This window comes from Apteryx rowi, unplaced genomic scaffold, assembly GCF_003343035.1.
Source record: "Apteryx rowi isolate R43461 unplaced genomic scaffold, aptRow1 scaffold_48, whole genome shotgun sequence".
Lineage (NCBI taxonomy): Eukaryota > Metazoa > Chordata > Aves > Apterygiformes > Apterygidae > Apteryx > Apteryx rowi.
Window position 1 is genome coordinate 2765617 of NW_020450738.1, and position 22578 is coordinate 2788194.

At 36.5% G+C, this 22578-nt stretch overlaps 1 protein-coding gene across 5 annotated transcripts in view; it reads left to right on the top strand.

Annotated features, from left to right (window-relative positions):
- Window positions 1-22578, top strand: part of AIMP1 (aminoacyl tRNA synthetase complex interacting multifunctional protein 1) — a 41849-nt gene that overhangs the window by 1386 nt on the left and 17885 nt on the right. Inside the window, exons 1-3 of one of the 5 annotated variants that reach the window (XM_026078362.1) lie at window positions 75-118; window positions 20334-20467; window positions 21196-21321. In XM_026078362.1, the coding sequence (XP_025934147.1) occupies window positions 20359-20467; window positions 21196-21321 (235 nt within the window). In that variant the 5' untranslated portion in view covers window positions 75-118; window positions 20334-20358. Of the gene's footprint in view, window positions 1-74; window positions 119-6093; window positions 6150-17588; window positions 17732-20333; window positions 20468-21195; window positions 21322-22578 lie in introns of those variants that run through there. The other 4 variants (XM_026078361.1, XM_026078360.1, XM_026078359.1 and 1 more) reach the window with 4 other exon arrangements.

The window sequence follows — 22578 nt, forward strand, 5'->3', positions numbered from 1 at the left end:
TTCTTTGTCTATCAGCGTGACTTCATCATAGTATTCTCCTGCCCCCCATGTTGCAGGTTAACAATACATTCCTGTTATGGCAATTCTGACTTTGAAGAATTTACAAAAAAAAAAAATGGTGAGTTGCCTTGACATTTTAACAGCACTGAAGACTAAAGGTGCAAGGTATTGAAGGCGGAGTGATTTAAGTCAAAATGACTTTTACAATTAACTTCAGGAATTGTGGTCTCGGCAATATTTTTTCCCAGTCATAAATGTGAAGCTTGTTTGTCTTTTCCACACAACATTGTAGGGTTATTTGCTTCTTTTACATTTTTTTAATGTAAGTAGAGAAGCAAACAGTTTCTTGTTCCCTAGATGGAAAGCAAATGAACAGTTTGGAGAGAATTATATCAAATACTTTGCTTAGAAAAAGGATGTTCTGCAAATATGAAAACAGCACATCAGACTGGAAATAACAGAACTCTTGAGTTGTCTAAGGTAGCTGTAGCCTTTAAGACTTGAGGCATGTGCGAGCGGGAGAACAATCTGAATCTGAAAAAAATAATTGAAATATTTAATGCAGAAAGTTGTGATTGAGCTGCTTTAACATAAGTATGATTGAATTTAGTAAACTGAATTTAGTAACTGAATGGCCAGTGGCAGGCTAACTTAGGGCCTCTTTATCAAAGGAGGTTCAAACACTTTTCTTCTCCTGTCTGATTTAGGAGATGTTCCTACAAGGAAGACTACAAAATGCTGTGGTAGTAATGCCAAATCATGCAAGCCATATGGGTGGTATTCCTCCCTTTTCATGGTCATGTCTTTTCTGAAGTTGCCTGCTTAGTGTCCTTTGTAGAATCACATTTTTGAAGAACAAAGTCCTGTTTTAAAAAATGTTGAAGTATATACATCTAACTGTAATGTTTATCACCAAAATTCCATGCTATATGTTTGATGTTCTGAATTGGTAACTTAAGTGACATGGAAATCACAATAAGTTTGATCAGGCTTTGAAAGTTTGTCTCCTAATCTTGTCGTCTTTGTTTGTTTTTCTTCCATGAAGTCAATAGAAGCCTTGCTGTTTGTGATTTGTGGATTTTTTGTTTGTTTTTTTGAGTTAGGACTAAAGTGGAAAGTCACCACCTTTTTGTTAATTTTTAAATTAGTTTGTAATATATGGAGATATAGTACAATTGTTTATGTCATCATGAAGCTTTAAAAATAGCTTATAAAATATTACAAATACATTAAAATATTTTTGTATTAGTTTATACTGTAAAAGTATTGTGCTAGTTYGTATTATAAGAAATAACCAGCTGAAGTGATTTATGTACTTTCTTTCAGAATCTACAGACCACTTCTAAAATTGCTGCTGCTGTTTGTAAATTTACTAATTAGCAGTAGAGTCAAATTAGAAAAGTACCAATTTTTCTGCTTTTCATTTGCAAAACATTAAAGTGGAATAAAGAATCTTATTGACACCATGTTATTCTGCTCCTTTTTGAGAATGCCCTAAGAAGCAGCAGAGATAGCTGGTGCATTTTGGGGACAGGAGCCCAAATAATGGCATCAGAATGAAAACTGGATCTTTAATTGGCAAGGGAAAAAAAAAAACTGTTGAGATGCAAAACGGGAGACATGTCTAGACCAAGTGTGAAATGAAAAAATGAAAATTGAACTTTTTAATTTCCTTTTAAGCAATTAATAATCCTTACTGTGAAATATGTTCATACCTCATGGGGGGTGGGGGAATCCTCTTGTTTCTCTTCTGTCCTTTATTTCATCCCRTTTCTCTTGGAAAATCTTGGCGATCTGGTAGAAATGATCTACCAAAACTTCACTAGTCTTTTGGGGTCAAGCGCTGTGTTATACTAGCTAATTGAAAGTTGTAATATGTTTTTCTCTCAGTATATTATACAGATTGTATGAATTTGGGAGGGGCAAAGTACTTGATGGTACAAATAGATGACAGAAGAAGAAAATGTAAGGCTGATTGGCAAACTTGGCTGAATTCAGAGAACATATAGAGCATGGTAAATGTCTAAAACTACAGTTATCCTGAGAAATATCTATATTAAAAAAGTAAGTGTAAAGCAGTTGGCATAGGAAGATTGATCAAATGTGCAAGAATGGGAATCTGTTATCTACCATAATATTTTTGAACTTTTCTGATTGTGAAGCTGATGGCTGTGTGTTGCAGCTGCCATGTGAAGAATTCCTTCATCTTTGTATCTTCTAAGGAAGTGTTCTCTAAAACTTAAAAAATTTCAAATGCTAAACAATGTAGCCAAACTGAATGGTTAGCATAGAAGGAAAATAGCTAGGAAAATCAGATGTGAGCAAAGTAAAGAGCTTCTCCTGTTTCTTGTGTTGTTATGATTTTTATGACTGGTTGCTGCAGTTRTGATAGGTTTTCATATTCCCTCTTAGTTTTGCACAGTCTGTCATGAGGGCAGTTAATTAGAATGCTGGGGGAAAAATCCAGGGTTTCAGAGAAACCTGGAAACCTCTGTATAATTCTTATTCTAAACAGTTACCTGGATGGTTCTCATTACCATTGCTAAGAAATATTTCCTTTGTTAGATTTCCTGTAGTGCTTGCACATTGTGGGGTGGAGTGGAGGTTTGGGGTGGCGGAAGGGATCTATCTTTAGTTTTGCTTTCCATGGTTACTTTATTTTTAAACAGTAGCAAATAAGTTTCCCTGATAGCTTTTCTTTCCTGTGCAATGGAAGCTATTCTTACCCATAATTTAATATGGGTTTGGAAATATTTGGGTACTCTCAAAGCAGCCTGCTGAACAAAACTTTTTTATTTTGTTTTTGTGCTTGGGAAAAGATGCTTTCCTTTAAAAGTAATTTCTTGAGTGAAAAATGATTCCCTGACTAGGCTTGGTGACCACAGACCACTAAGTCATCAATTAAAGCTCCCCCCCCCCTTTTTTTTTCTGCCCCCTTCTTGGAGAGCAAGAAAATATAATACTGTCTGCATTATGACTTTAGAGATACAGTACCAATGATTCATCTGGTTAGAATTAAATTAGTAAGAGTACTGTAACCTACCTGCTGCTCTTAAGAATCCTGTTGATGTATACAAAACTGTAAACACTGGTTATGTTTTCTTAGACTGGTGAAACATGGTTTAAGGGAACCTCATGTTATTTATCCTGTTCACATGTCCCAAAAATTGTACCTCAGCTATTCTTAGCAGATGTTCTTTGCAGCTTGCAGGGTTGGTGGTCTGTGGAGACTATGGAATTTCAGTCTGTTCCTGTATTTTAATTATTCAGGTTGTAGAATACTTTCCTACTGTGTAGCATGTAATAAGGAAGGCAGTTTAAGCTCTTCATTTCTTAGCCATCTTCAGCACATATCTCTTTACAGCTGAGGTACTRTGTACTCGTAATAGTAAGCCTATTAAAAGAAGACTATTAGAATGTCTTCTATTGGTCTAGAAGTTGGCAAGAGAATTATGGTGATGCTAAAAAAGGTAGCAAGAAAGATGAGGGGAATACTGGTGATACCTTTTGTGCTCTCATTGCCTTGGAAAGGTGCCCTTTTAAAGAAAATCCAGAGTGAAACTTGGCATACAGATGAAATTCCAGAGGAAAATAAAGGCAGTAAAATTGTGCCTAAAAAGGATATGGACAGTGATGTAAATGACAACAGACTGGCTAGCCTGTCACCTGACCTTGCTCAAATATCAGGGAAATCTGATAGGAATAAAATGCTGGTTAGTTCCTCTATCTTATAATTCTTTACTAATCAGCATAGTCTATCAAAAATGATCTTTTTAAACAAACAAGAAAAGAAAAAGATGTCCTTCCTTCTGACTGCAATTGTACTGATAAAGTTGATGCAACTCTAATATAAAATTCTACAACCTGTTTCTCTTTCTTTGGGTTAAAACACAGTGTTACATAATAAGGACATCAACCATAAAATGGATTAAGATGGGCTTAATGATAAGAAAATGACTTTTTGGTGGGAAATACCTGTCTAATAAAGATACCTCTGTTGAGGCTTTAAAGGGTTTAGTCTGTTTTCATCTGTAACTGTAATCAGACATAGAGATGTGAGCTGAGCTTGGTGCAGGAACAGAGAGACTGACACTGATGTGCTGGACTTGAGGTATCTCGTGCCTTTGGCATGCCTGGCAAACTGTAAGGGCCCTATAGGACTGTTTAGGTTAATCAGTCTCTTTCCGTGCTCACAGAAGCAATGAGGTATACCTCAAGCCCAGCATATCAGTGGGTTCCTGCTTCCTCCTGGAATTGGGGTTGTAGCCTCCTACAGTGGGGATGTGTCCTCTCCAGTCCTTCTTCCAAAATATGTTGTGGTCTGCTTATCAGCATCATACCAATAAGGAACAGTCAGTAAAATGACATGTAAATGGGTCGATGGTGCTGAGCTTGGAGCTGGAGCGAAAGGATGAGCTGTCTGGATGAGATTTTAAATGAGGGTTGTAGAAAGGTGCTTTGGCCAAGGTCTGTGCAGTGTAGTGCCCTCCTTCCTGCATTTGCTGTGGACTCTCCCAACTGCTAGTTACTTGGTCAGCATTGCAAATTAATTTATATGTCCATTCCACCAAAGTGAGTGTAAAATTAACAAGTTGATGTTTCACTTCACAGACAGTTTATTTATCCTGACTGTTAGCAAATCTTTGATGTATTGTGTTCTCCTAGATTATCACACTTGAATATGTGATAGTATCACACTTAAAAATATGTAGTAAAATCTATCCTTGTAAAAGTTAAGTAACACAGGGATATGAAAGAGGGGAATATTACTGGTTTTGTAATGCTGGTTTAGCAGAAGGGCAGCAAAACATCTTAAGTACCTTCTCATCTATTATACCTAAATCACTTCTGACAGATGTTTGTCTAGCTTGTTTTTAAAGCTTTCCAGTGATGGATATACCACAACCTCCACAGGCAATCTGTTCAGTCTTTACTCTTACTTGAAAATTTTCCAAATGTCTAACTTAAATCTTCCTCGCTTTTTTTCCTATCTGCAGTGGACCTGGTGAACAGTTTAGTCCCTTTCTCATACCAACTTTGTGTTTGAAGAATGTTACCAAGTCTCCCATCTGTCTTTTTTTTCTGTAGACTAAACAACTCCATTTCTTTCAAGCTTTTTGATCTTTTTTAAAGTGTATTTTAAAAAGCTGAGAGAAGGGAAAGGAGAATCTGGGGAAAAAAAGCAATTCTCTGTGGCAATTGCAGGGAGTCTTAAGTATGCATGAGTGCAATGTGAATATTGTTTGGGAAATCTCTTGAGCAGCTAAGACAGTTTGTCTGTAATAAAATGTGGCTAGAAAGCCTTTCCTCACTTGGCTTTCCTTTATTTCTTCCTGTCTGCCTCAGCCTTCTCTTTAGAGAACTATTATAAGTTTGAGTGTGGTTGGGGGTTTTTTTTGTTTGTTTTGTTTTGTTTTTTGAAACTGGAGTGGGGGGACACCACAGGGGGAACAGAGTCCCAGGTAAGAAGTTATTCCCCTTTAATGTGTTCATAGGGCGGTGTTAGCTAATAAACTCATTAGTCGACTCCATACTTTTTGACACATGAAGACTTCTAATGGCTAAGTCTGTAACAGGCATACAACATTTTTCAAGCAGGTGTTTCCCCTTTAATATGTAGCCTCTGTGATTCGAGTCAGTGTGATACATCTGATAGAACAGGGGGGAAAGCACTTACTGAGCGTAATAAAAATGTGTTGCTTTGCTTGGGTGGCATGATTGCTTCAAATATTTTGAGATTGTCAATCTCAAAATATACTCGTTTGAGTATTCCTAGACTATTCAAGCATACAAGTTTAAATAATAAAAGGTACTTGTCTGAGCATGCTCTATACTTATGACAAGTGCTTATAAATACACTGTGGTTAGAAACTTATAATTCATTGTTACTGTGGTTTTGGGCATGGCAGTCACTAGCACTCCTGAGGACAAAATTCAGTGTGCTGGATCCTTGTTCAGTTTTATAAGGGACAGCTGCCTATAAGGCAAGCCATGGTCTGCTCCTGGATGATATACAGTAATATCAGGTGATAGACCAATACAAAAGGAAATCAAGTTAATTTTCTGTTTTTTCTTAAATGTTGCTTCCAACAGATTTGCTTCTGAGGAAACTGTCCTAAAAATGATGTGTCTTTCAGGATCAACACATGGTAACTGTTTCAGATCTTAGTGTTCTCTTACTTTTGTATTGTTAACATATAGAATAGTTTGCAATTTCAGCTTTCAATATCATATTTAAAATAAGTGCCTGGTTCAAGCAATTCAAATGGGAAAAGAAGAGGAGCAACTTAATCATTCATTTGTTCCCTTGTATGGCTATTTATTTTGCTATGGTGATTAATCTACTTCAGTAATTCTACCGCTGAGGCTCATGGGCTAACACTGCGGTGCATTAGCAGCAGTGTGCAACCAGCAAAGAATTTGCTTCTGGATCATCTTGTATATTCTTCCTCTTGAATGTCCCTGACTCTCTTCTTTTTTTATCACAGAATGGTTGAGTTTGGAAGGGACCTCTAGAGATCATCTAGTCCAACCACCCTGCTTAAGTGGGGTCACCTAGAGCACGTTGCCTAGGACCCTGTCCAGATGGCTTTTGAATATCTCCAAGGATGGAGACCCCACAACCTCTCTGGGCAACCTGTCCCAGTGCTCAGTCGCTCTCACAGTAAAGAGGTTTTTCCTCATGTTCAGATGGAACTTCCTGTGTTTCAGTTTGTGCCCATTGCCTCTTGTCCTGTCGCAGGGCACCACTGAAAATAGTCTGGCCCCATCCTCTTGACACCCTCCTTCAGATATTCAAATGCCTTGATAAAATCCCTCCTCATTCTTCTTTTCTCAAGGCTGAACAGTCCCAGCTCTCTCAGCCTCTCATCATTATTACTCAACAAATCTTGTGCCCTACCGTGGGATCAAGGCTGGGAAGCATAAAAGTAGCTAGATAAATAGGTCAGCATCTTGAATAATCTTTTCTTGGAGGTCTTGGAGCAGAGCATCTTCCAGTAGTTCGTTTGCATACTTGTGCGTTGTTTTGTTTCATCCTGTTTTGGCAGAATATTGCCAGTTATATCACCTCCTGGTAAGGGGAGATCCCCTGTTCTGTACATAGAAACTGAGGGGATGTTTATCCAAAAAATTCTTGGTGTCCTTACTGAATGCAAATATCATAAATAAGTGTATGAATAGCTTTTGAAGAGATAAGTGAGGGGATCATCTCTACCTGTGGAGAGATGAAGGGCAAGATTTCTCTTAAATTATATTTACAATCTCAAGAATCGCGATAGTCTGAAATTAATCTATTTTGATGATCACACATCAATAGTGGTCCTGAACAGCAGCTGTAATCACTCTTTGACACTTGCCATTTCTAAAGAAGATGACTTAGTTATCTTACTGAAATGAGAATTTCATAGAATTTCTCTTTGCCATATACACTTTTCAGAGGGAAATTACACAAAGAGCTATGTTCTGCTAACCTATCTTTTACATTTTTATTTTACACTCCACAATTTTGAATAAAGTTCTTAAGTTCTTATGCCACTTTAAATAAATTAACAGCCTGAAAACTATTCCTTGACTCCAAAAAACATGTAGAGGGAAGCTTAAAGTAACATTCATATTGGAAAGCAACGTATACTGTAGTTAACCATCATCAGTTAAACACAATTCATATATAAGAACCCATTTTTCTTCCTGCAAAGTGCTGGGGAAAAAACTGAAAATGAGAGAGATTCTGTGATGAATTAAAGAAAATTGGATTCATCTCGAAACTGATTCCCTGGCGTGTTGTCTCACATCCTAATTATCTGAAAGCAAACGGATTCTGAAATGCTTTTTGCACGTGAGAGAGACTGGCAATGCATAAAACATCTTAAAAAAATGCCCTGCGTTAGCAAATCTCTTCTTGAGGTCATTTGGTACAATTTCTTGGCATAAACTTCTYATTGCAGAAGACTTTTTTTCCATTTCCTTCTCATCAGGAGCTTTCCCAACATAACCTCAATTGAGTATGAATTGATAGCTTAAAGATTAGTCTCTTAGTTCACGACCCTCTCGGAAACACTCCATGGCTATTGGATCTAGTTTCTAATCCCAGAGTGTTTCTCCATTACAGTTTAACATACAGCTTTGAGGTGGCATCTTATTTCATGCTCTGAAGATAAGTGAGCAGATCATTTCAGCAGCCTCAATTGGCTCAGGCAGCTGGGGACTATTCCAACAGGAGAGTGCACATTTGCACATGGCATGTAAAAGACACTATATTTGGCTTAGTTAGCAGCTGTTCTGGCATTAAGACTGTCTTGCTTGTCCTACTGTAAGGTCTGAAACCTTCCGTGTGAAATGGTGTAGTAACTGGTAAMAGTTACACGTTAAGGAAATCACCATTGCCAACTAGGATATGATACTGAATTGTACATCAGGAAAATTAATCTTTTCTTGGGGGCTGAGTTACCCTGCTACAACACACTCGGCAAGTAATTTTTCATCCATAGGCCCATCTRTAAAATAATGCTAATAATAAGAACTAGGTGGAGTGTTTCCTTTGCATATACCTTTTGCTTTCTCTGTGATTAAATGTTACTGAGAACTTACCTGCAAATTTTCATTTTCTGAAAATGTTAAAACAAGTTCTTCTAATATTAAATATTTAATTGGAAATAATTGTTTTAAAAGATAGGATTTTTAATAGAGTAATTTGGGCTATAACAAAATATATCATTTAGCTCGTTTAAAAAAAAAAAAAAAAAGGCTATGGAAGCAAAAGCAGTTTTGCAGTTTTGAATCCACGGATGAAATATTGCTATTTGCAGAAAGTTGCTTTGGGGATTTTGCTATCAGATGCTGTTAGTTCTAATAGCTGACTACAGCCCTCTCCATGTCCAAGATGAGTGCAAGAGGTTTTTTGTTCGTTTTGCTCTGTGCAAATCTAAGTATTAAAGAGGGAAAATTAATTTTTGTTCTAAAAGTTTTAAAGGCACTCGCCTTAAATGCTTCTTTGCGTGTACAACTGTGAAGAGGGTTCTGAAAGGCAGTAATTACAAGACTGTTCACTYTTTTTGGTATCATTGAAAGGTAGAGTATTGCAGTATTTTCTTTTGAGTGGTGTGTAAATGTTTATATAAGATACAGTCTAGAAGTTTACCTAGACTGACATGCTATTCACTCAATAGCTGCATTATTATATTCTGAACTGTGCCCAAAGGGTTATTGAGTATAGTTACTTTGAAATTGGATTTACAAGTGCTCATAAAATATTTAATAACAGTGATGTTTGTAACTTCTGTTTCAATACTGTGAAGATATTAGTGAATTATATGAATGTTATATAATGAATGTTAAATTAACAGAGGGAAGGAGAAAGTGGTGGGGCACTGACCTATTAGAGCTGGAGTTTTGCAGGAGATGCTAAAAGRTATCCCAAGAAACTCTTGATATTCCATTCTGGTTTGGAAGGTAGAAAATAACTTGTGCCAAAACTAGCCCTTCAAAGATGGCCCTCTTCAGGGTTTAGGAAGGGCATTTCTGTTTGTCAGCTAGAGTAACTACCATAAACCAGTTAGAAATGTCTTCTGTTTACGCTGGCTTTACAATTGATTTACCAGTTTCAGCAAACTGATTGGGGTTGCAAAATGCAAAATAAGCATATGAAATATGAGCAGCCATTCTTTCTTAATAAGAGAGCTAGATGATTTCCATTCTAAAATATATACATTTATATATATATAAATATATATAAATAATATATATTTTATAAGCAACACGCTGTCAGGAGAAAGTGATGGGATTTTTTTTATATACAGACAAAGGACATTTTCCTGTAAAATTTCTTATATTTCAAATCAGTTGATCTGAAATAGCTGTGTGATGATATAACCATCCTTTATTGTTCTTATCTGAGCAGAAGCAAAGCTTGCATTTTGATTTCAAATGTCCTTTATTTAGAAATGATTGAGTAGTTGTTGTATGGTCTCGGCTTCGGAAGACTGGTAGTTTATTTTGCTGCTGAGAATAGAGGGGTTGTCTTCTCCAGAAACAGAAACCTACTGAAAAATTTTTTTACATTTTTTTTTCTTGAGGATTTCTTTATTTTATCTCCTAAAGGGAAGAGTGCTTTGTATGTTTCTAACCTCATAAAAGTTATATCATTGTTATAATCATTTTCAGTTATAATCATTGATGCAAAAGGTATAATAGTTACAGTACTTGGTGGTTACATGTGGAGATTTTTCTAAGTAGATAAGATACTTCCTCTGATTTTTAAGTCTCTTTACTCTGTACGTGATTAAAGGAAAGACCTGTGTGTTGGAGATGATGCCAAGAATATGTAGTGGCGGATACCCTTGGCACATGCTTTTGAAGTGACATGCAACTGCTGCTGGCTGTCAAGGATCAGTTGCCACCAGCCCGCATTAGATTAAAAGTTAATTTTGGCTTTTTAGTCCAAAGCTGAACAAATCATTTTCTCTGCTTTAGGCAAGTTAGTATCTTTATAAAAGTTTTTCATTAAAATATTGTCATGCTGTATTATATGAGTAATTTCCACTCTGTAAAGTACAATCATTTACATGTGACGTATGAAAAGGGAAGCCCAGTGTGTGTGGGAGGGTTTAGCTTGTGTAAATAAGATACTACAACTGCAGGTTCAATCTTCCGTAAAGATTTCTTTTCTCTTTAAAGACAGCTCTGTTGCTGCCCCTTAAGAGGTGTTTGCCATTATTCTTGCATTGATTACGCTTATATGCACACATGTACACATGCRCACACACACACTCGCACGTGCACACATTTTCAGGTTTTCTTCTGCTTTTATTTGGTCCACATAAAAGAATACATAAATTTTTTTTGCCTCAGTAAATAATAACAACTGTTAATGCAGTTGTACTTAGAGAACATTAGTTGTATTGCTGTACAGCTGCATGTTGTTTGCTGCATGCTTTCGTGAATGAATARTGATTATTTTTAACCTTAGCACTTGCTTTATCTGAATGGTTAAGCCTGTTTTCGTCTTATCTGTGCTACAAGATAATATTTTTGCATGTAGAAAAGCTGATAATAATGTAGAAGTAATAAATTTCAAGATTCTTTTTTACCAGAATTGAGCTGCATAAGATAACTAATAGCCAGCTTTCAAAGACTGCTAAGTATCGTGAATTAAATCTTGATTCCTCTGAATTAAAAAGCAGGTCAGTCTGTCTACTACCTAACCAATACAGTTATTTTGTAGATGGTTGACGACATTAAATACATTGCTGAGATGGCATTTTTGTTCCCAAACTCTTCAGATTTCTAAGGAGAGGATATCTTTAAAATGCCTTTCTAACAACAAAAGTTTTTTAGCAAGGGTTAGTACCCTTGTCGCCCAAAAGAAAAAAGTTGTGTTTTGAGAGATGTTTTTTAAAATGTGTTTGTTCTCAAGTGGAGTCCTGTCTTGGGGGGAGGGGGAGGGGGGAAACGCATGGGAGGAGGTAAATATTTCTTCTCTACCTTTTCATAGCTGCTGTGCTTGTTCTTAATTAAGCAGGGAGCATGAGTGCTCATGTTTTTGGGATAAAGTTGTAAAAGACAACAAAAATATCTAAGAAACAGTGTTGTTCTACTTGGTTTCAACCAGTAGCACAAGAAGGACCAGAACTGCCCTGAAATCTGCATGATTTATGGGTCGGTTACTCTGGAGTTATGACAATAATTTAACTCCTCAGTATAACTCCTCAGTACAACCCTAGAGGGGGAGCAGCAGTACAGATTCTTCAAGGTCTCCTGTGGCATTTGCTGACCTTGCAGACTTGCTCAGATGCAGCTGAGCCCATTTATATTTCTGAATTTATCAGCGTGTGTGTCTGTAATTGCAGAGTCCATCACCTGTCAAAGAAGTTTTATGAGGATACTTTAGGAGGCATGAGTAGCAGCTTTTTTTCTTTTTCTTTATTTGTTTTCCCCTAATTCATTGATAGCTATTGGATACTCCATGCTCTGGAATATTATGCTTTTATGAATAAAAAAAATTAACTGGCAATTTTTAATGTAAGCTTTTTGTTCCAGAGAGTTGGATGTATTTTGGGTTTGGAAGTCAGTGCTTAAGGACAAAGAAATAAGGTACCGTTTTGTAGGTGTTATATCTTTTCCGTTATAGGAGTTATGTCAGAGTTCTTTCTGCACATGGTGATCATTTACCTTAAGATTATGATAGTACTATTAAAATATTAATGCAGCAGGATCCAAAAGATACACACTGTTGAAAAAATACACAAGGCTGTCCAACTGTGTTGGCATATGAGCTGCTACTTAAGTTTCAGACTGCAGTATAAGCACAACCAGATGAACCTCTAGTGAACTTGCAGGGGACCTAGCAGATGTAGTGGGTGCATAACCTGTTGAGGCTTAACTCGAGCAATGCAAAGAAGCTGTCTCTCTTGAGCCTGTGTTGTGAGCCATGCATGTATGTTAAATTACCCGCAAGTCTTCTCTGATTAAGAAATTAAATTATGTTTAACTTTGTATCCTTTGTTTGTTGTTACTGAAAAACTGTTGGTAGCCCTGAAAACAAAAATTTTGTTACAAACCACATCCAAATTTCTTGACTTTTGCTTTAACCTGGGCAGAACTCCTTGTAGTCATGTCTCTGCTTTGTTTAGTCTTTGGCATGTCTGCTCACATGAGGGAGGACAATACAAAGTTAATTTGGAGTTGAACTGAGACAAGTAGTGATAGAAACGAACTTAACATGTGCTCTTAACTTTCCTTGAGCCTTTGTGTGCTGTAGCTGTGTTGTATTAAGTTGTGATACAGTGGATTCATTTTTTTGTGGCATCTACTAAGTCTTGAAATGAGAACTGGAACAAAATAATAAATTCATTTTTACTTCTGACTATAACCATTCAGTTTCTGATGATGTCTATCGTACAGATCTATAAGAGAGATATTTTAATTCAAATTAAGTCTGTCATACATTTGAAGTAAGTAGTACATACTTCTGTGAAATTCTTTATTTGCTCTATCATATGCTTATCATTCTTCCTTGTTCATCACTTGTCATGGATTTGATTTTGCTTGTCCCATTAATGCTGTGACTCCCTGGTAGCTTTTGTTGTTCATGCTTCCCTTTCAAGAGACACTTGTCTTCATGTTCAAAAATAATTGTTACTTGAATAACTTCTATTGCCAAATGTCTCATTAGGTGGAGGGAAGGTAGCCTCAAAATTGCTACCAGTGGATGGGCCTTTTTTTGTGTGATACTCTATCAGATCTTTAATAAATAAATAAAACTCTTTCATGCTGCAGTATTTTTAAATATGAAAAGGTTTAGTTGGCTGTGTGTGTTTTTACTATTTACAGCTCTTTAAAACAGGGAGGGATAGACCCTTAGGACTACTAAAGGACCTGTCTGCAGCTGGGATTGAGTCTGATTTATCTGGATTTAGGACTACTAAAGGACCTGTCTGCAGCTGGGATTGAGCCTGATTTATCTGGCAGCCAGAAGGGTTGGACTGTAGTCTCCAGAGCTAGAAAATCATTCCTTAGGGCTGGCATTGCTCCTTGGATGGACTGTTAGACATGTTAGTTGTTTGGAAATCTGCAAAGCAATTATTCTGCCTCTCATAGTGCAAACGATTTGAGTTGAAATAACATGTGGCAGAAATGTACAACTTTGCTTAATAATTTACCGTTTGGCAAATTGCTTTGAGWACTGACTACACAGAGGTTTATAGGTTATGAATACTTTAAAAATTCTATTATTAGCTCCAAAAAATGAAAAGTTATCAGGCTATTTAACTCATTAAAGCCCCAGTCATGGCAATCACTTGCTTGAGAAGAGAGAATGAGGAAGATAGAATTCTTAGGTCTTTCTGCACCAAGAGTCTTCAGAACTGTGTTTCCATACTTTACAATATTCTCTTACATTTTAGACTGTAGTTCCATTTTTCTCATATTAAAAGCAGCATTCTTTCATTAACAAAACATGAGGATAATAGTTTCATTTGCTGTTTTATTGTGCCATGCTTCCAGTAACTGATGGGTGATCACCGATCTAATACTGAGTGACAGAAGTGAGATGCTGTAATGATTTATCTGATAGTCATTTCTAGATCCTTGAGTTTTTACACTGCATTTTTGAATGTTGCTTGAAATCTTGGCATCAAAAATGCTATTTCTTTTAATGTTATCATTGCTAGTTGTTGCTGTTTAGTCATTTACCATCATTCTGTCAAAAAAAAAAGTTTTTGTTGGTCTCCTTTGCTGGAAGTAGAGAATAACCTAGGCAAGCATCTACATTTGGATCATTTGCACATATTTGTTTAGGGTCTTAAAGCATATTTTTATTTATATAAACTTACTTTGATAATGTGAGACTCAGGAAATGCAGGTTCATCCTTCACACCTGAGTTCTGAAAGACAGATGAGCGGGTGGTTAAAACTTACTGATGTGCACTTGTCTTCTGGCTGTGAGGGGAATGATATTTAAGTGTAATGGGATGCATTATGTCTTTTATGCTCTGTTAGAACAAGGAAATTATAGCTTTGACCATGATTAATTAGTCTCAAACTATTGCCACAATGCAAAAATCTTATCTAATATGTAAGTCAGTTCTGTTCTCATTCAGTACTGCTTATATTCCTGCCTACTGATGCTGTAGCCTATTTGTGTATGTGCTTAAAAGGCCTGTTTTCTGAAGCCCCTATCTTGATTGAAAGCTCTGAGTAGCTGCTGCTTTTGTTTTATTTTGTGATTGAGGGATTCTATTTTTCCACAGATGAAAGTTTATGTGATCGTGGCAGTTTCAGATACCCAAATCTGATTCCTCTCTGCTTAGTGAAGCCTAGAAACATTTAATCACTTAGAATTGCCTTTCCTGAGAAGCAGTATTTGGATGTAGAAGGCACAATTACATTTTCTAAAGGTTCAACWAAGATAAAAATCCAGTGAAAGACCTGGCTTTTTGAGAACAGAATTGTGTGATAGTGACAGGTAAGTGCGTGAAACCTACCACATGTAGTTGATTTCCAAAATGCTGTGGCAGTGGATGTATGTAACTGCACCTTATAGAACATTCCCCCCCGCCTTCCCCCCAAGGATAAATTGAGAGCTGCTTCTGATCTTCTGTGCTTCATTTAGATTGAAGCAGGGTGATGAGCAAGGCAAAACTAGGGTTTGATCTCAAAACCAATCAGTCATAGCTAGCCGCAACTTTTTGATGGTTTAAATTTGCAGAATTAAACCTTTGCATTTCTACCAGAAATATAAAATCATTTTTTTGCAAATCTTAGACAAAGTTATTTACAATGTCAGATCCAGAATACAGAATTTCAGCAGTTGAGAGAAACCTGTAAGAGAAAACTCATTTTGAAGCATGAACCCTAATTCCCTGAGACAGGAAAAGATGTGACAAGTTAAAGTAATCTCCTTGTTATACTGGTCTTTTGGTTTAGCAAAAGATAATACTGTAAAGCACGCTTTCACCCTACATTTCTTCTGTTTTGATCTGATCACTACTGTTTAATATTTTGTGGAATAAAAAAGTGTGATGTGAGATGCTTGAATCTGACTATGTGTCTTGACAGTTCATAGAAGTGCAAAGTACAGGAAAGCAGAATCTGGCAAACAGCTGACACATTCTGTTATATTTATGGTTTTTCATAAGATTGTCTGCCAAAAGTAACCATCCCCAAAAAAGATGCTCAGAGAGAAGTCTTTGAACATGCTTTTTGCAGAAGGAAAGTGATTGTTGATGACTTCTGTCTTTTACAGAGAATTAGAATACACTGCTGTACCAGTTGGCCAAAATGAAGCATCTTGAGACCTCTCATGGAGAAGAAAAGGGGTTTTGTTTGAGAGCTATTTGAGTCTTAAGACCAAGATCTTAGGAAGAGGGATTGCCATAAATATTTTTGTATAATTAGTGAACTTTATTTACCACTGAAGAAATTTTATTACCTTGTGTTACAATAACTTGCTTACAGAATAAAGTTAGTTGCACTGGTCCTGCTTTGTAATGACTGGTTTGCTTTGTAATTACAACCTTTAATGTGAACAAAGTGTTTCAGTTGAAAAGCAAACATGATTTTTTAATGGACTYTTTTTTTTCTCCCGTAGTGGCTCCCTGCCTAAACTTAGAACTTGGTTGACTATTCATAAAAAGTGGCATTCTCTGTAAGGAATATGCTGATGTCATCTGGGCCGTCCTGTGATTGCTGTCTGCTCTTTGATGAAGATGGGCAGGATTGGCTTTGCTGTAGAAGTACTCGATTTCTCCCTAGCTAGAAAAAAGTGAGGAGCCATCATGGGTCAGAGTGAGGCAACTTTGAGACAGAGAACACTGTCTAGGTGCAGTGAGCTGTGAAAGTTTATCCTCCGTATTGTGGAGGAGTGCATATATGCAGGAGAGGAAGAGAGGAGGAACAGGCAGCCATGATGACTTGATGTATTTATTTATTTTACATCATTTGAGACAAAATTTGGAAAACTTCGTGTGTCAGCGGAAGCCTGTGGTGATCGACTGAAATGCATGCGACATTTGGTTGTGTTGCACTAAAACCCATAGGAAACAATGAAAAAAAATGAAACAAAATACCTGTTAACTAGGAGAGTAGCATAAAACTTTACTAAATTGAAAATGCTAAAATAAAAGCTGCATCATTGCCATAGATGTTCTCTCTGCATGCAGAAAGACCATATTGGTCTATTTACTAAGCCTGCAGTTTAGAACTTGTAGTTAGTAATGCTGCTTTGTGTGTTGACATTAACAAAGCATAGCAAGAAAAAGCCGAGAACTTAAAAGTAATGACTTTTTTTTTTTTTAACCTCCAGCTGGAAAATGGAATGCTTAGAGCTAATTATTTTAGTTTTTAGGAATCAGTTGACTTCCAAATTCTGTTTTTTGGTTAAATAATTGCTTTTCCAATAGTGAAAAGTAATTGGTTCCATGTTAAGACTATGGATAGATTCCAAAAACAATTTTTAGAGTTTAAGATTTGAATCTTAGCATTAGTTTTATGGGCTTTGGGGCTTTTTCTTGCTTTTAAAAACAGAATGTTAATATTGAAAAGCAAGAGGCAACAAGTTTTATGTTGTTAGTAAATGGATTCACTTTTGAACTAGACATATTTAAGATATAGGCCAATTTTGATAAACCAGTGTTTGTAAAACATATTGAAATTTTTGGATAACTTGTGCTCTTTGAGAAGTATTGATTTATTGTAGAAAGTTTGCCTCTTTGGGGACCCTTCCACATTGCGTTTTCTTGGGAAACGAAGTAGAGTAATGCCTGCTTTCTTATGTTAAGGGACTGCAGCTGCTTAGTAGACAGCAGGAGGCAGCGCTTGCTATTGAAAAAAGATAGGCAGCTATTTTAGAAGTCAGCAAATAGGGATGATGAGAAGTTAAACAACTTAGGTATTGATATATAACTTCACTGATAACTGCAAGGCTTGCATGTTTCATCCAAAGCTTGAGGCTCATTGTAAAGGAGCAGGAAGGTTTCAGGGCAGCTCAGGATGTCTGGCAGGTAATTAAGTAGTAGTCAGAGGTCTGAGATTAAAGAGTTTCCCTCCATTGAGCAGCAAGGTAACTTCAGTTGGTTCTCCTTTTCAGGAGGTCTGAATAGCCATTGCTGTAGCTACTCCTTACTTGTTTTCTGCAGCTGTTTTTTATATGAAGAAGGAAAAGCAGCTCATTGGACGTGACTGTATGATGTGACTTTACTTTTAATTGGCTTCTTGGACGCTTTCTGAATAACAGGTCAGAATGTATCTGTAATAAGTTACAATTCTTTAAGCTATATTATTGCTGTTTTTCTTTCCTATTTCTAGTTTCAGAGTATCACCAATAATTTTTCTTTCGGGATGGGGCAGGGCAACAGAGGGCAAAGGAACCAGAAGAAGGGAAAAAAATCATTGACTGCAACCTTTGATTGTTGCAGCACTAATGTTTTTAATATGACTTGTGTTTTATAGTAAAGGTAGATCTTAAAAGAAACAATTGCCCTTTTCAGATATATTTTTATCACTTTCTGCCTTATGGCTTCCTGTGCAGCAGTTCATTTCAGTCTATTGGTTCTTTGTATTAGTATTGGAAATACCTGTTCCTTTGTGTTATTGTTATAATACTAGCGCTGTAGAAATTTATTTGACAAGTGGGAAAATGTCTACCCATTGTAATCACGTAACTTCATTTCCAGATCTTCAGTTCATTAGCCAACTTGGCTAAAAACTATAAAATGTACCAATTCTATTCACTTTGAAGTTTTAGTGGCTTTTCTGTTGTTGTTGGCAGTATTTCCATTGCTAGTATTGTGTTCCCTGAGAGAATATGTAGCTTGCAAGAAATCTTATTGGTATGCAGACAGTAATACCCTAGGCTTTGTGTTATGCTGTGTTGTGCCATAATAGTTCTGTGTTATTTCCATTTGATATCTAAATAACTTACTGGACACTGTTTGCCTTTAAAACCCTCTGGTTTTTTGCAGACTTAAATAATAGATTCTGCTTGGTGCACATGAAAACAAAATTGTGTGTTACCTATTTTCTCATTAGCAGGGATGAATTTGAATATCAAAATTACTTAGTTGTCCTGGAGAGATGATTCTTTCTGCTCCTCCTCCCCCCATAAGATTTTCTTTCTTTTAAAAGAAAAATCTTTTGTGGATGAAGTGGTAGGTTTGCTGACGTTAGTACTCTTGTATCTTTTGAGGGAAAAGATGTGCATAAAACAGGCTTCCGTTTTATTAGATTACGAAGAAAGCAAGATGCTGGTTTATTCCTCACTTCTGCAGGAGGAGCATGCCCCATGCATCATCGGTTAGAGTACTATATCTCTGACTTTGTGAATTTTACTTTGAGAACTTTTAATTACACTGTTCTTGATTCATTGGTGACAGAAGAGGGTAAGAGTGACATATGGCCCTGGAGAATTGGGTTCCTTGTAACAGAAGATCCGACATCAGATGTGAGTTGATACTGAGAGTGCAGCAAAAGCAATACGCAGACACTAGAGCGAGTGTGATTGTACTTGTTCTCCTTTCAGTTGTTTCTAAACTGGTTTTGTCTTCAGCGTGGCTCAACAAAGAGTACTGACACGTTAGGTCACAGTGTCAAAGTAATCTTGCTATAAAACAGGATGTTTTCTTGGCAACTTGCTATGAGAAAAGGCATTTTTGGACACTGATACAGCTTAGGAGCCAAAGCATAAACTAGATTATGGTTTTCCTGTCAGTCCTTCCCGTTGTTGCACTTGATGGGCAAATTCACAGGAATTACCTCACTGTTAAGAGTGAAGATCTTTAAGGTGTCTTCTCTTCCCACCTGTAATCTGTTTTCTTCCGTGATTTACAGTTGAGCCAGAAGTTAATACAGATTCTTTTATTTTCTAGATACTGGATAGGAGCGTAAAAGCACTATCTGTTGYAGATATGAGTGATGACTGTTCATTATTGTCTTTTTAATATTTGAGCCTTTATGGTTAGACGCAAATGGTGCAGAGAAGGAAGTGGAGCAAATTTGGTGGCTTTTAACAAGTAAGGGCACAGCTAGTTCCCAGAACAGCAGAGAGCCCCAGTAAAAGAAGCTGARCATCCTGAAAGAAGGACAGACAGTATTTACTTGTACTGTTGCCCTTTCAGCTCATTTGTATTTTCTGCTTCTTGAATTTGTTACCTGGATGCCTTTGCTTCCATTTGAGTGAAATCAAAATGAGACAATCAAAATGAGAAAACTAGAAAAACTCTGAAGTTGGAAACCCACAATAAAAGTTGCGTTAGTCTGAGATGGGGAAAGATACTGAGGAATTCTGCTTAAAAGTAAAACAACAGTGAATTTTTAGTGTTTATGCACAACCACAATATATAAAGCATTCTGTACGTTCTAAATCAATTTACTAGAGAAGTTTGGAAATTTTTATGGGACGTTTTTATTTTCTGACTCTTAATAGAATTTTGGATACACTTCATAAATTTTCAGATAAAAACAGGATGCATTGTTCTCCAGTCTAACCTTTTCTCTTTTATTTCTCTTTCTTCTATTTATTCACTCTATATCTTTGGACCTTTCTTCTTCAGAAGGTGGATTTTTTTTACTGTGTTTCATGAAGTAAGAACATGTTTTCTGCAGCTGGGAACAAAAGTAGCTTTTTTTTCCAAAATACATGAAAGCAGCTGTCAAACATCAGATTCTGTTTAACGTTGCCTTTTATTTGTGCTTTGTGTTAGGAGATGGGAGCCCAGCTTGTTCACTTAGCAAATTTTCTTGTTCAGCAACTGGTTTTAGAACTATTTCAAGTGGTAAGAGATGGTAATGTTAATTATATTAAGAAATCGTTAATTTTAGATTCTCTCCTGTTTGTCTAGGCTTTTAGCCCGTTTCTTGGTAAAGATGGCAGCCAACAATGCGGTGTTGAACAGATTGGAGCAGAAAGGTGCAGAGGCAGATCAAGTTATTGAATACCTCAAGCAGCAAGTTGCTCTGCTCAAGGAGAAAGCTAGTAAGGAATTCTGCATATTATGATAAACTTGCTAACCAGATGGTTACCATTAAATGCTCATAGGAAAAAATGAGAGCATAGACAACTTCATTGGTGCTGTCAGCCTTTAAGTGTGTTTCAGGCTTTCTAAGATAGTTTGTAATAGTAGCACCTCTTCACTGTCTTGTGGTTTGTTGGGGGGGGGAGTGTTTTGATTTTGGTTTTGTTTTGAAGTCTCTCCTTCTGAAGCAGAAAAGCATGAATGAGGGAAGGGTTACTGACACAAACAGATTATGGAAATTTGATAGGACACAATCCCTTTTTGGGGGAGAAAGGGAGTTGGGAAGGTTATGAGACTATGTGTTACTGCTTCTCACCACTGTGGGATTCTCTAAAGTGTATTGTACCTTCAGCTTTGATATTTTATACCAATCTGTATCAGTGAATGAGGGTGCTCCATTACAAATATGTTCAAGCTTTTTTTTAATAGCTTTCTTGGTATTTCCTCTTGTGAGTCCATCTGGAAGATGGAGAAACTAACATATTGAGAGGCAACTTGRTTACATAAGTATCATAAAACGTCTATTAACTTTAAAAAAATGTGGTTCTAAAATATTTCTAACAATATACTCCTTGAAAGTTGCCACTTTTGGTGTTCAGCTTGCCATATTTTACTTTTTTTTGAAAATGAAACCTCTGTTTGCCAAATGATGAATACTAATTATTGAAGCCTCTCATTTTTAATATAGTGTCAACTCTAGTCTTGCAGGCATCTCTCCGAGAAGAGAAGAAGCTCCGTGTAGAAAATGCTAAACTGAAGAAAGAAATTGAAGGGCTGAAACAGGAGCTGATTCAGGCAGAAATTCGTAATGGAGGTGGGAAAAGAGTCCTATCCTCACACAACATAGATCTTGTCACTTTTGATCGTATTTTGTGATATCTTAATTCTTCATGATCTTTGTCTTTTTGTATGACTCCATGGCATCTCTTACAAACTCTGGATTTTCCTAGATTCCATGCCAATGAAAAGTCACCTACAGAGTTACTGCCAACATTTTAGTAAGCTGCAAGCGTGACAGGTATATATGCCAAATCTTAATCAGACACGAAACTTGTTCTTGTGTGTTTCTGTACAGTGCCTTTCATAATGAGCCCTGAACTTAATTGATGTCTGTGGGTCCTTATAATACTTCAGAAAATGCTGAGTGGTAAACACTTCTTGATACTCTAAATATTTCATCTAGCTAGACTGAAATCCCTATGGAAAATCAATTCATAGTTGAAAGTACGAATGGACAGTGACTTATTAGAAAATCCATGGCAATGTCATCTTTGCCATCTTTGCACTTCTCTGTGTAGGTCTGTTCAACTCATACCATCATTATATAATTCCATACTTCAAAGGAAAAAATTAAAAGCTGAAACTGAAGTGTTTCAGATCGAACATGTTTTCTTTAAGATTATTTTCAACAAAAGCCTCTTCTGCCCACTAAAACTATTACCATTTTTACCCACACTGTCAATACAGTAAATTGGGTAAGATAGTATCCAGTGTTGGTGCTGCATTCAAACATACTGACTGTTTCACTGTTAAAACAATACATTCAGTCTTCAAAAGGACCACTATTTTGTAAATGCAGAGAATTCTTTCTTTTTCTCCTGGGTATGAATAAATCTTTCGTGCACTGAACTAAACCATTAGTTTCTACTTTTCCATTGTCTGTTAATCTGTGGCAATTTTTGATAGGTATAGGATATTTCACAGAGTCTCTGTTATGCTTGAGAGAGAAGTCTCAATACATGTCGATTTTCCAAGATGAGATTTTTTTATGTAGAAGAATAAGGGAATTAATATTTGCCTTGACATGCGTCTTCCTTCATTTAGCTAGTTTATATAAAATGGAGCAGAAATAAATTTAGATCTTTTCTTTTGAAGTAAATTAGAGTGTTTTTGGTTTTGACAGTGTTGAGCAGTTGAATGCAGAAATCGGATAAACGCAGAACATGAGAAATATCAAATCAAAAATCTGAGAAACAAAAAGTCTCTTCGGAACTATCAGGCAAAACAGCAAGCAAGTGTCTGTTGATACAATGACTCAAGATTTCAAAGATTTAAAACATTGTTTATAAGG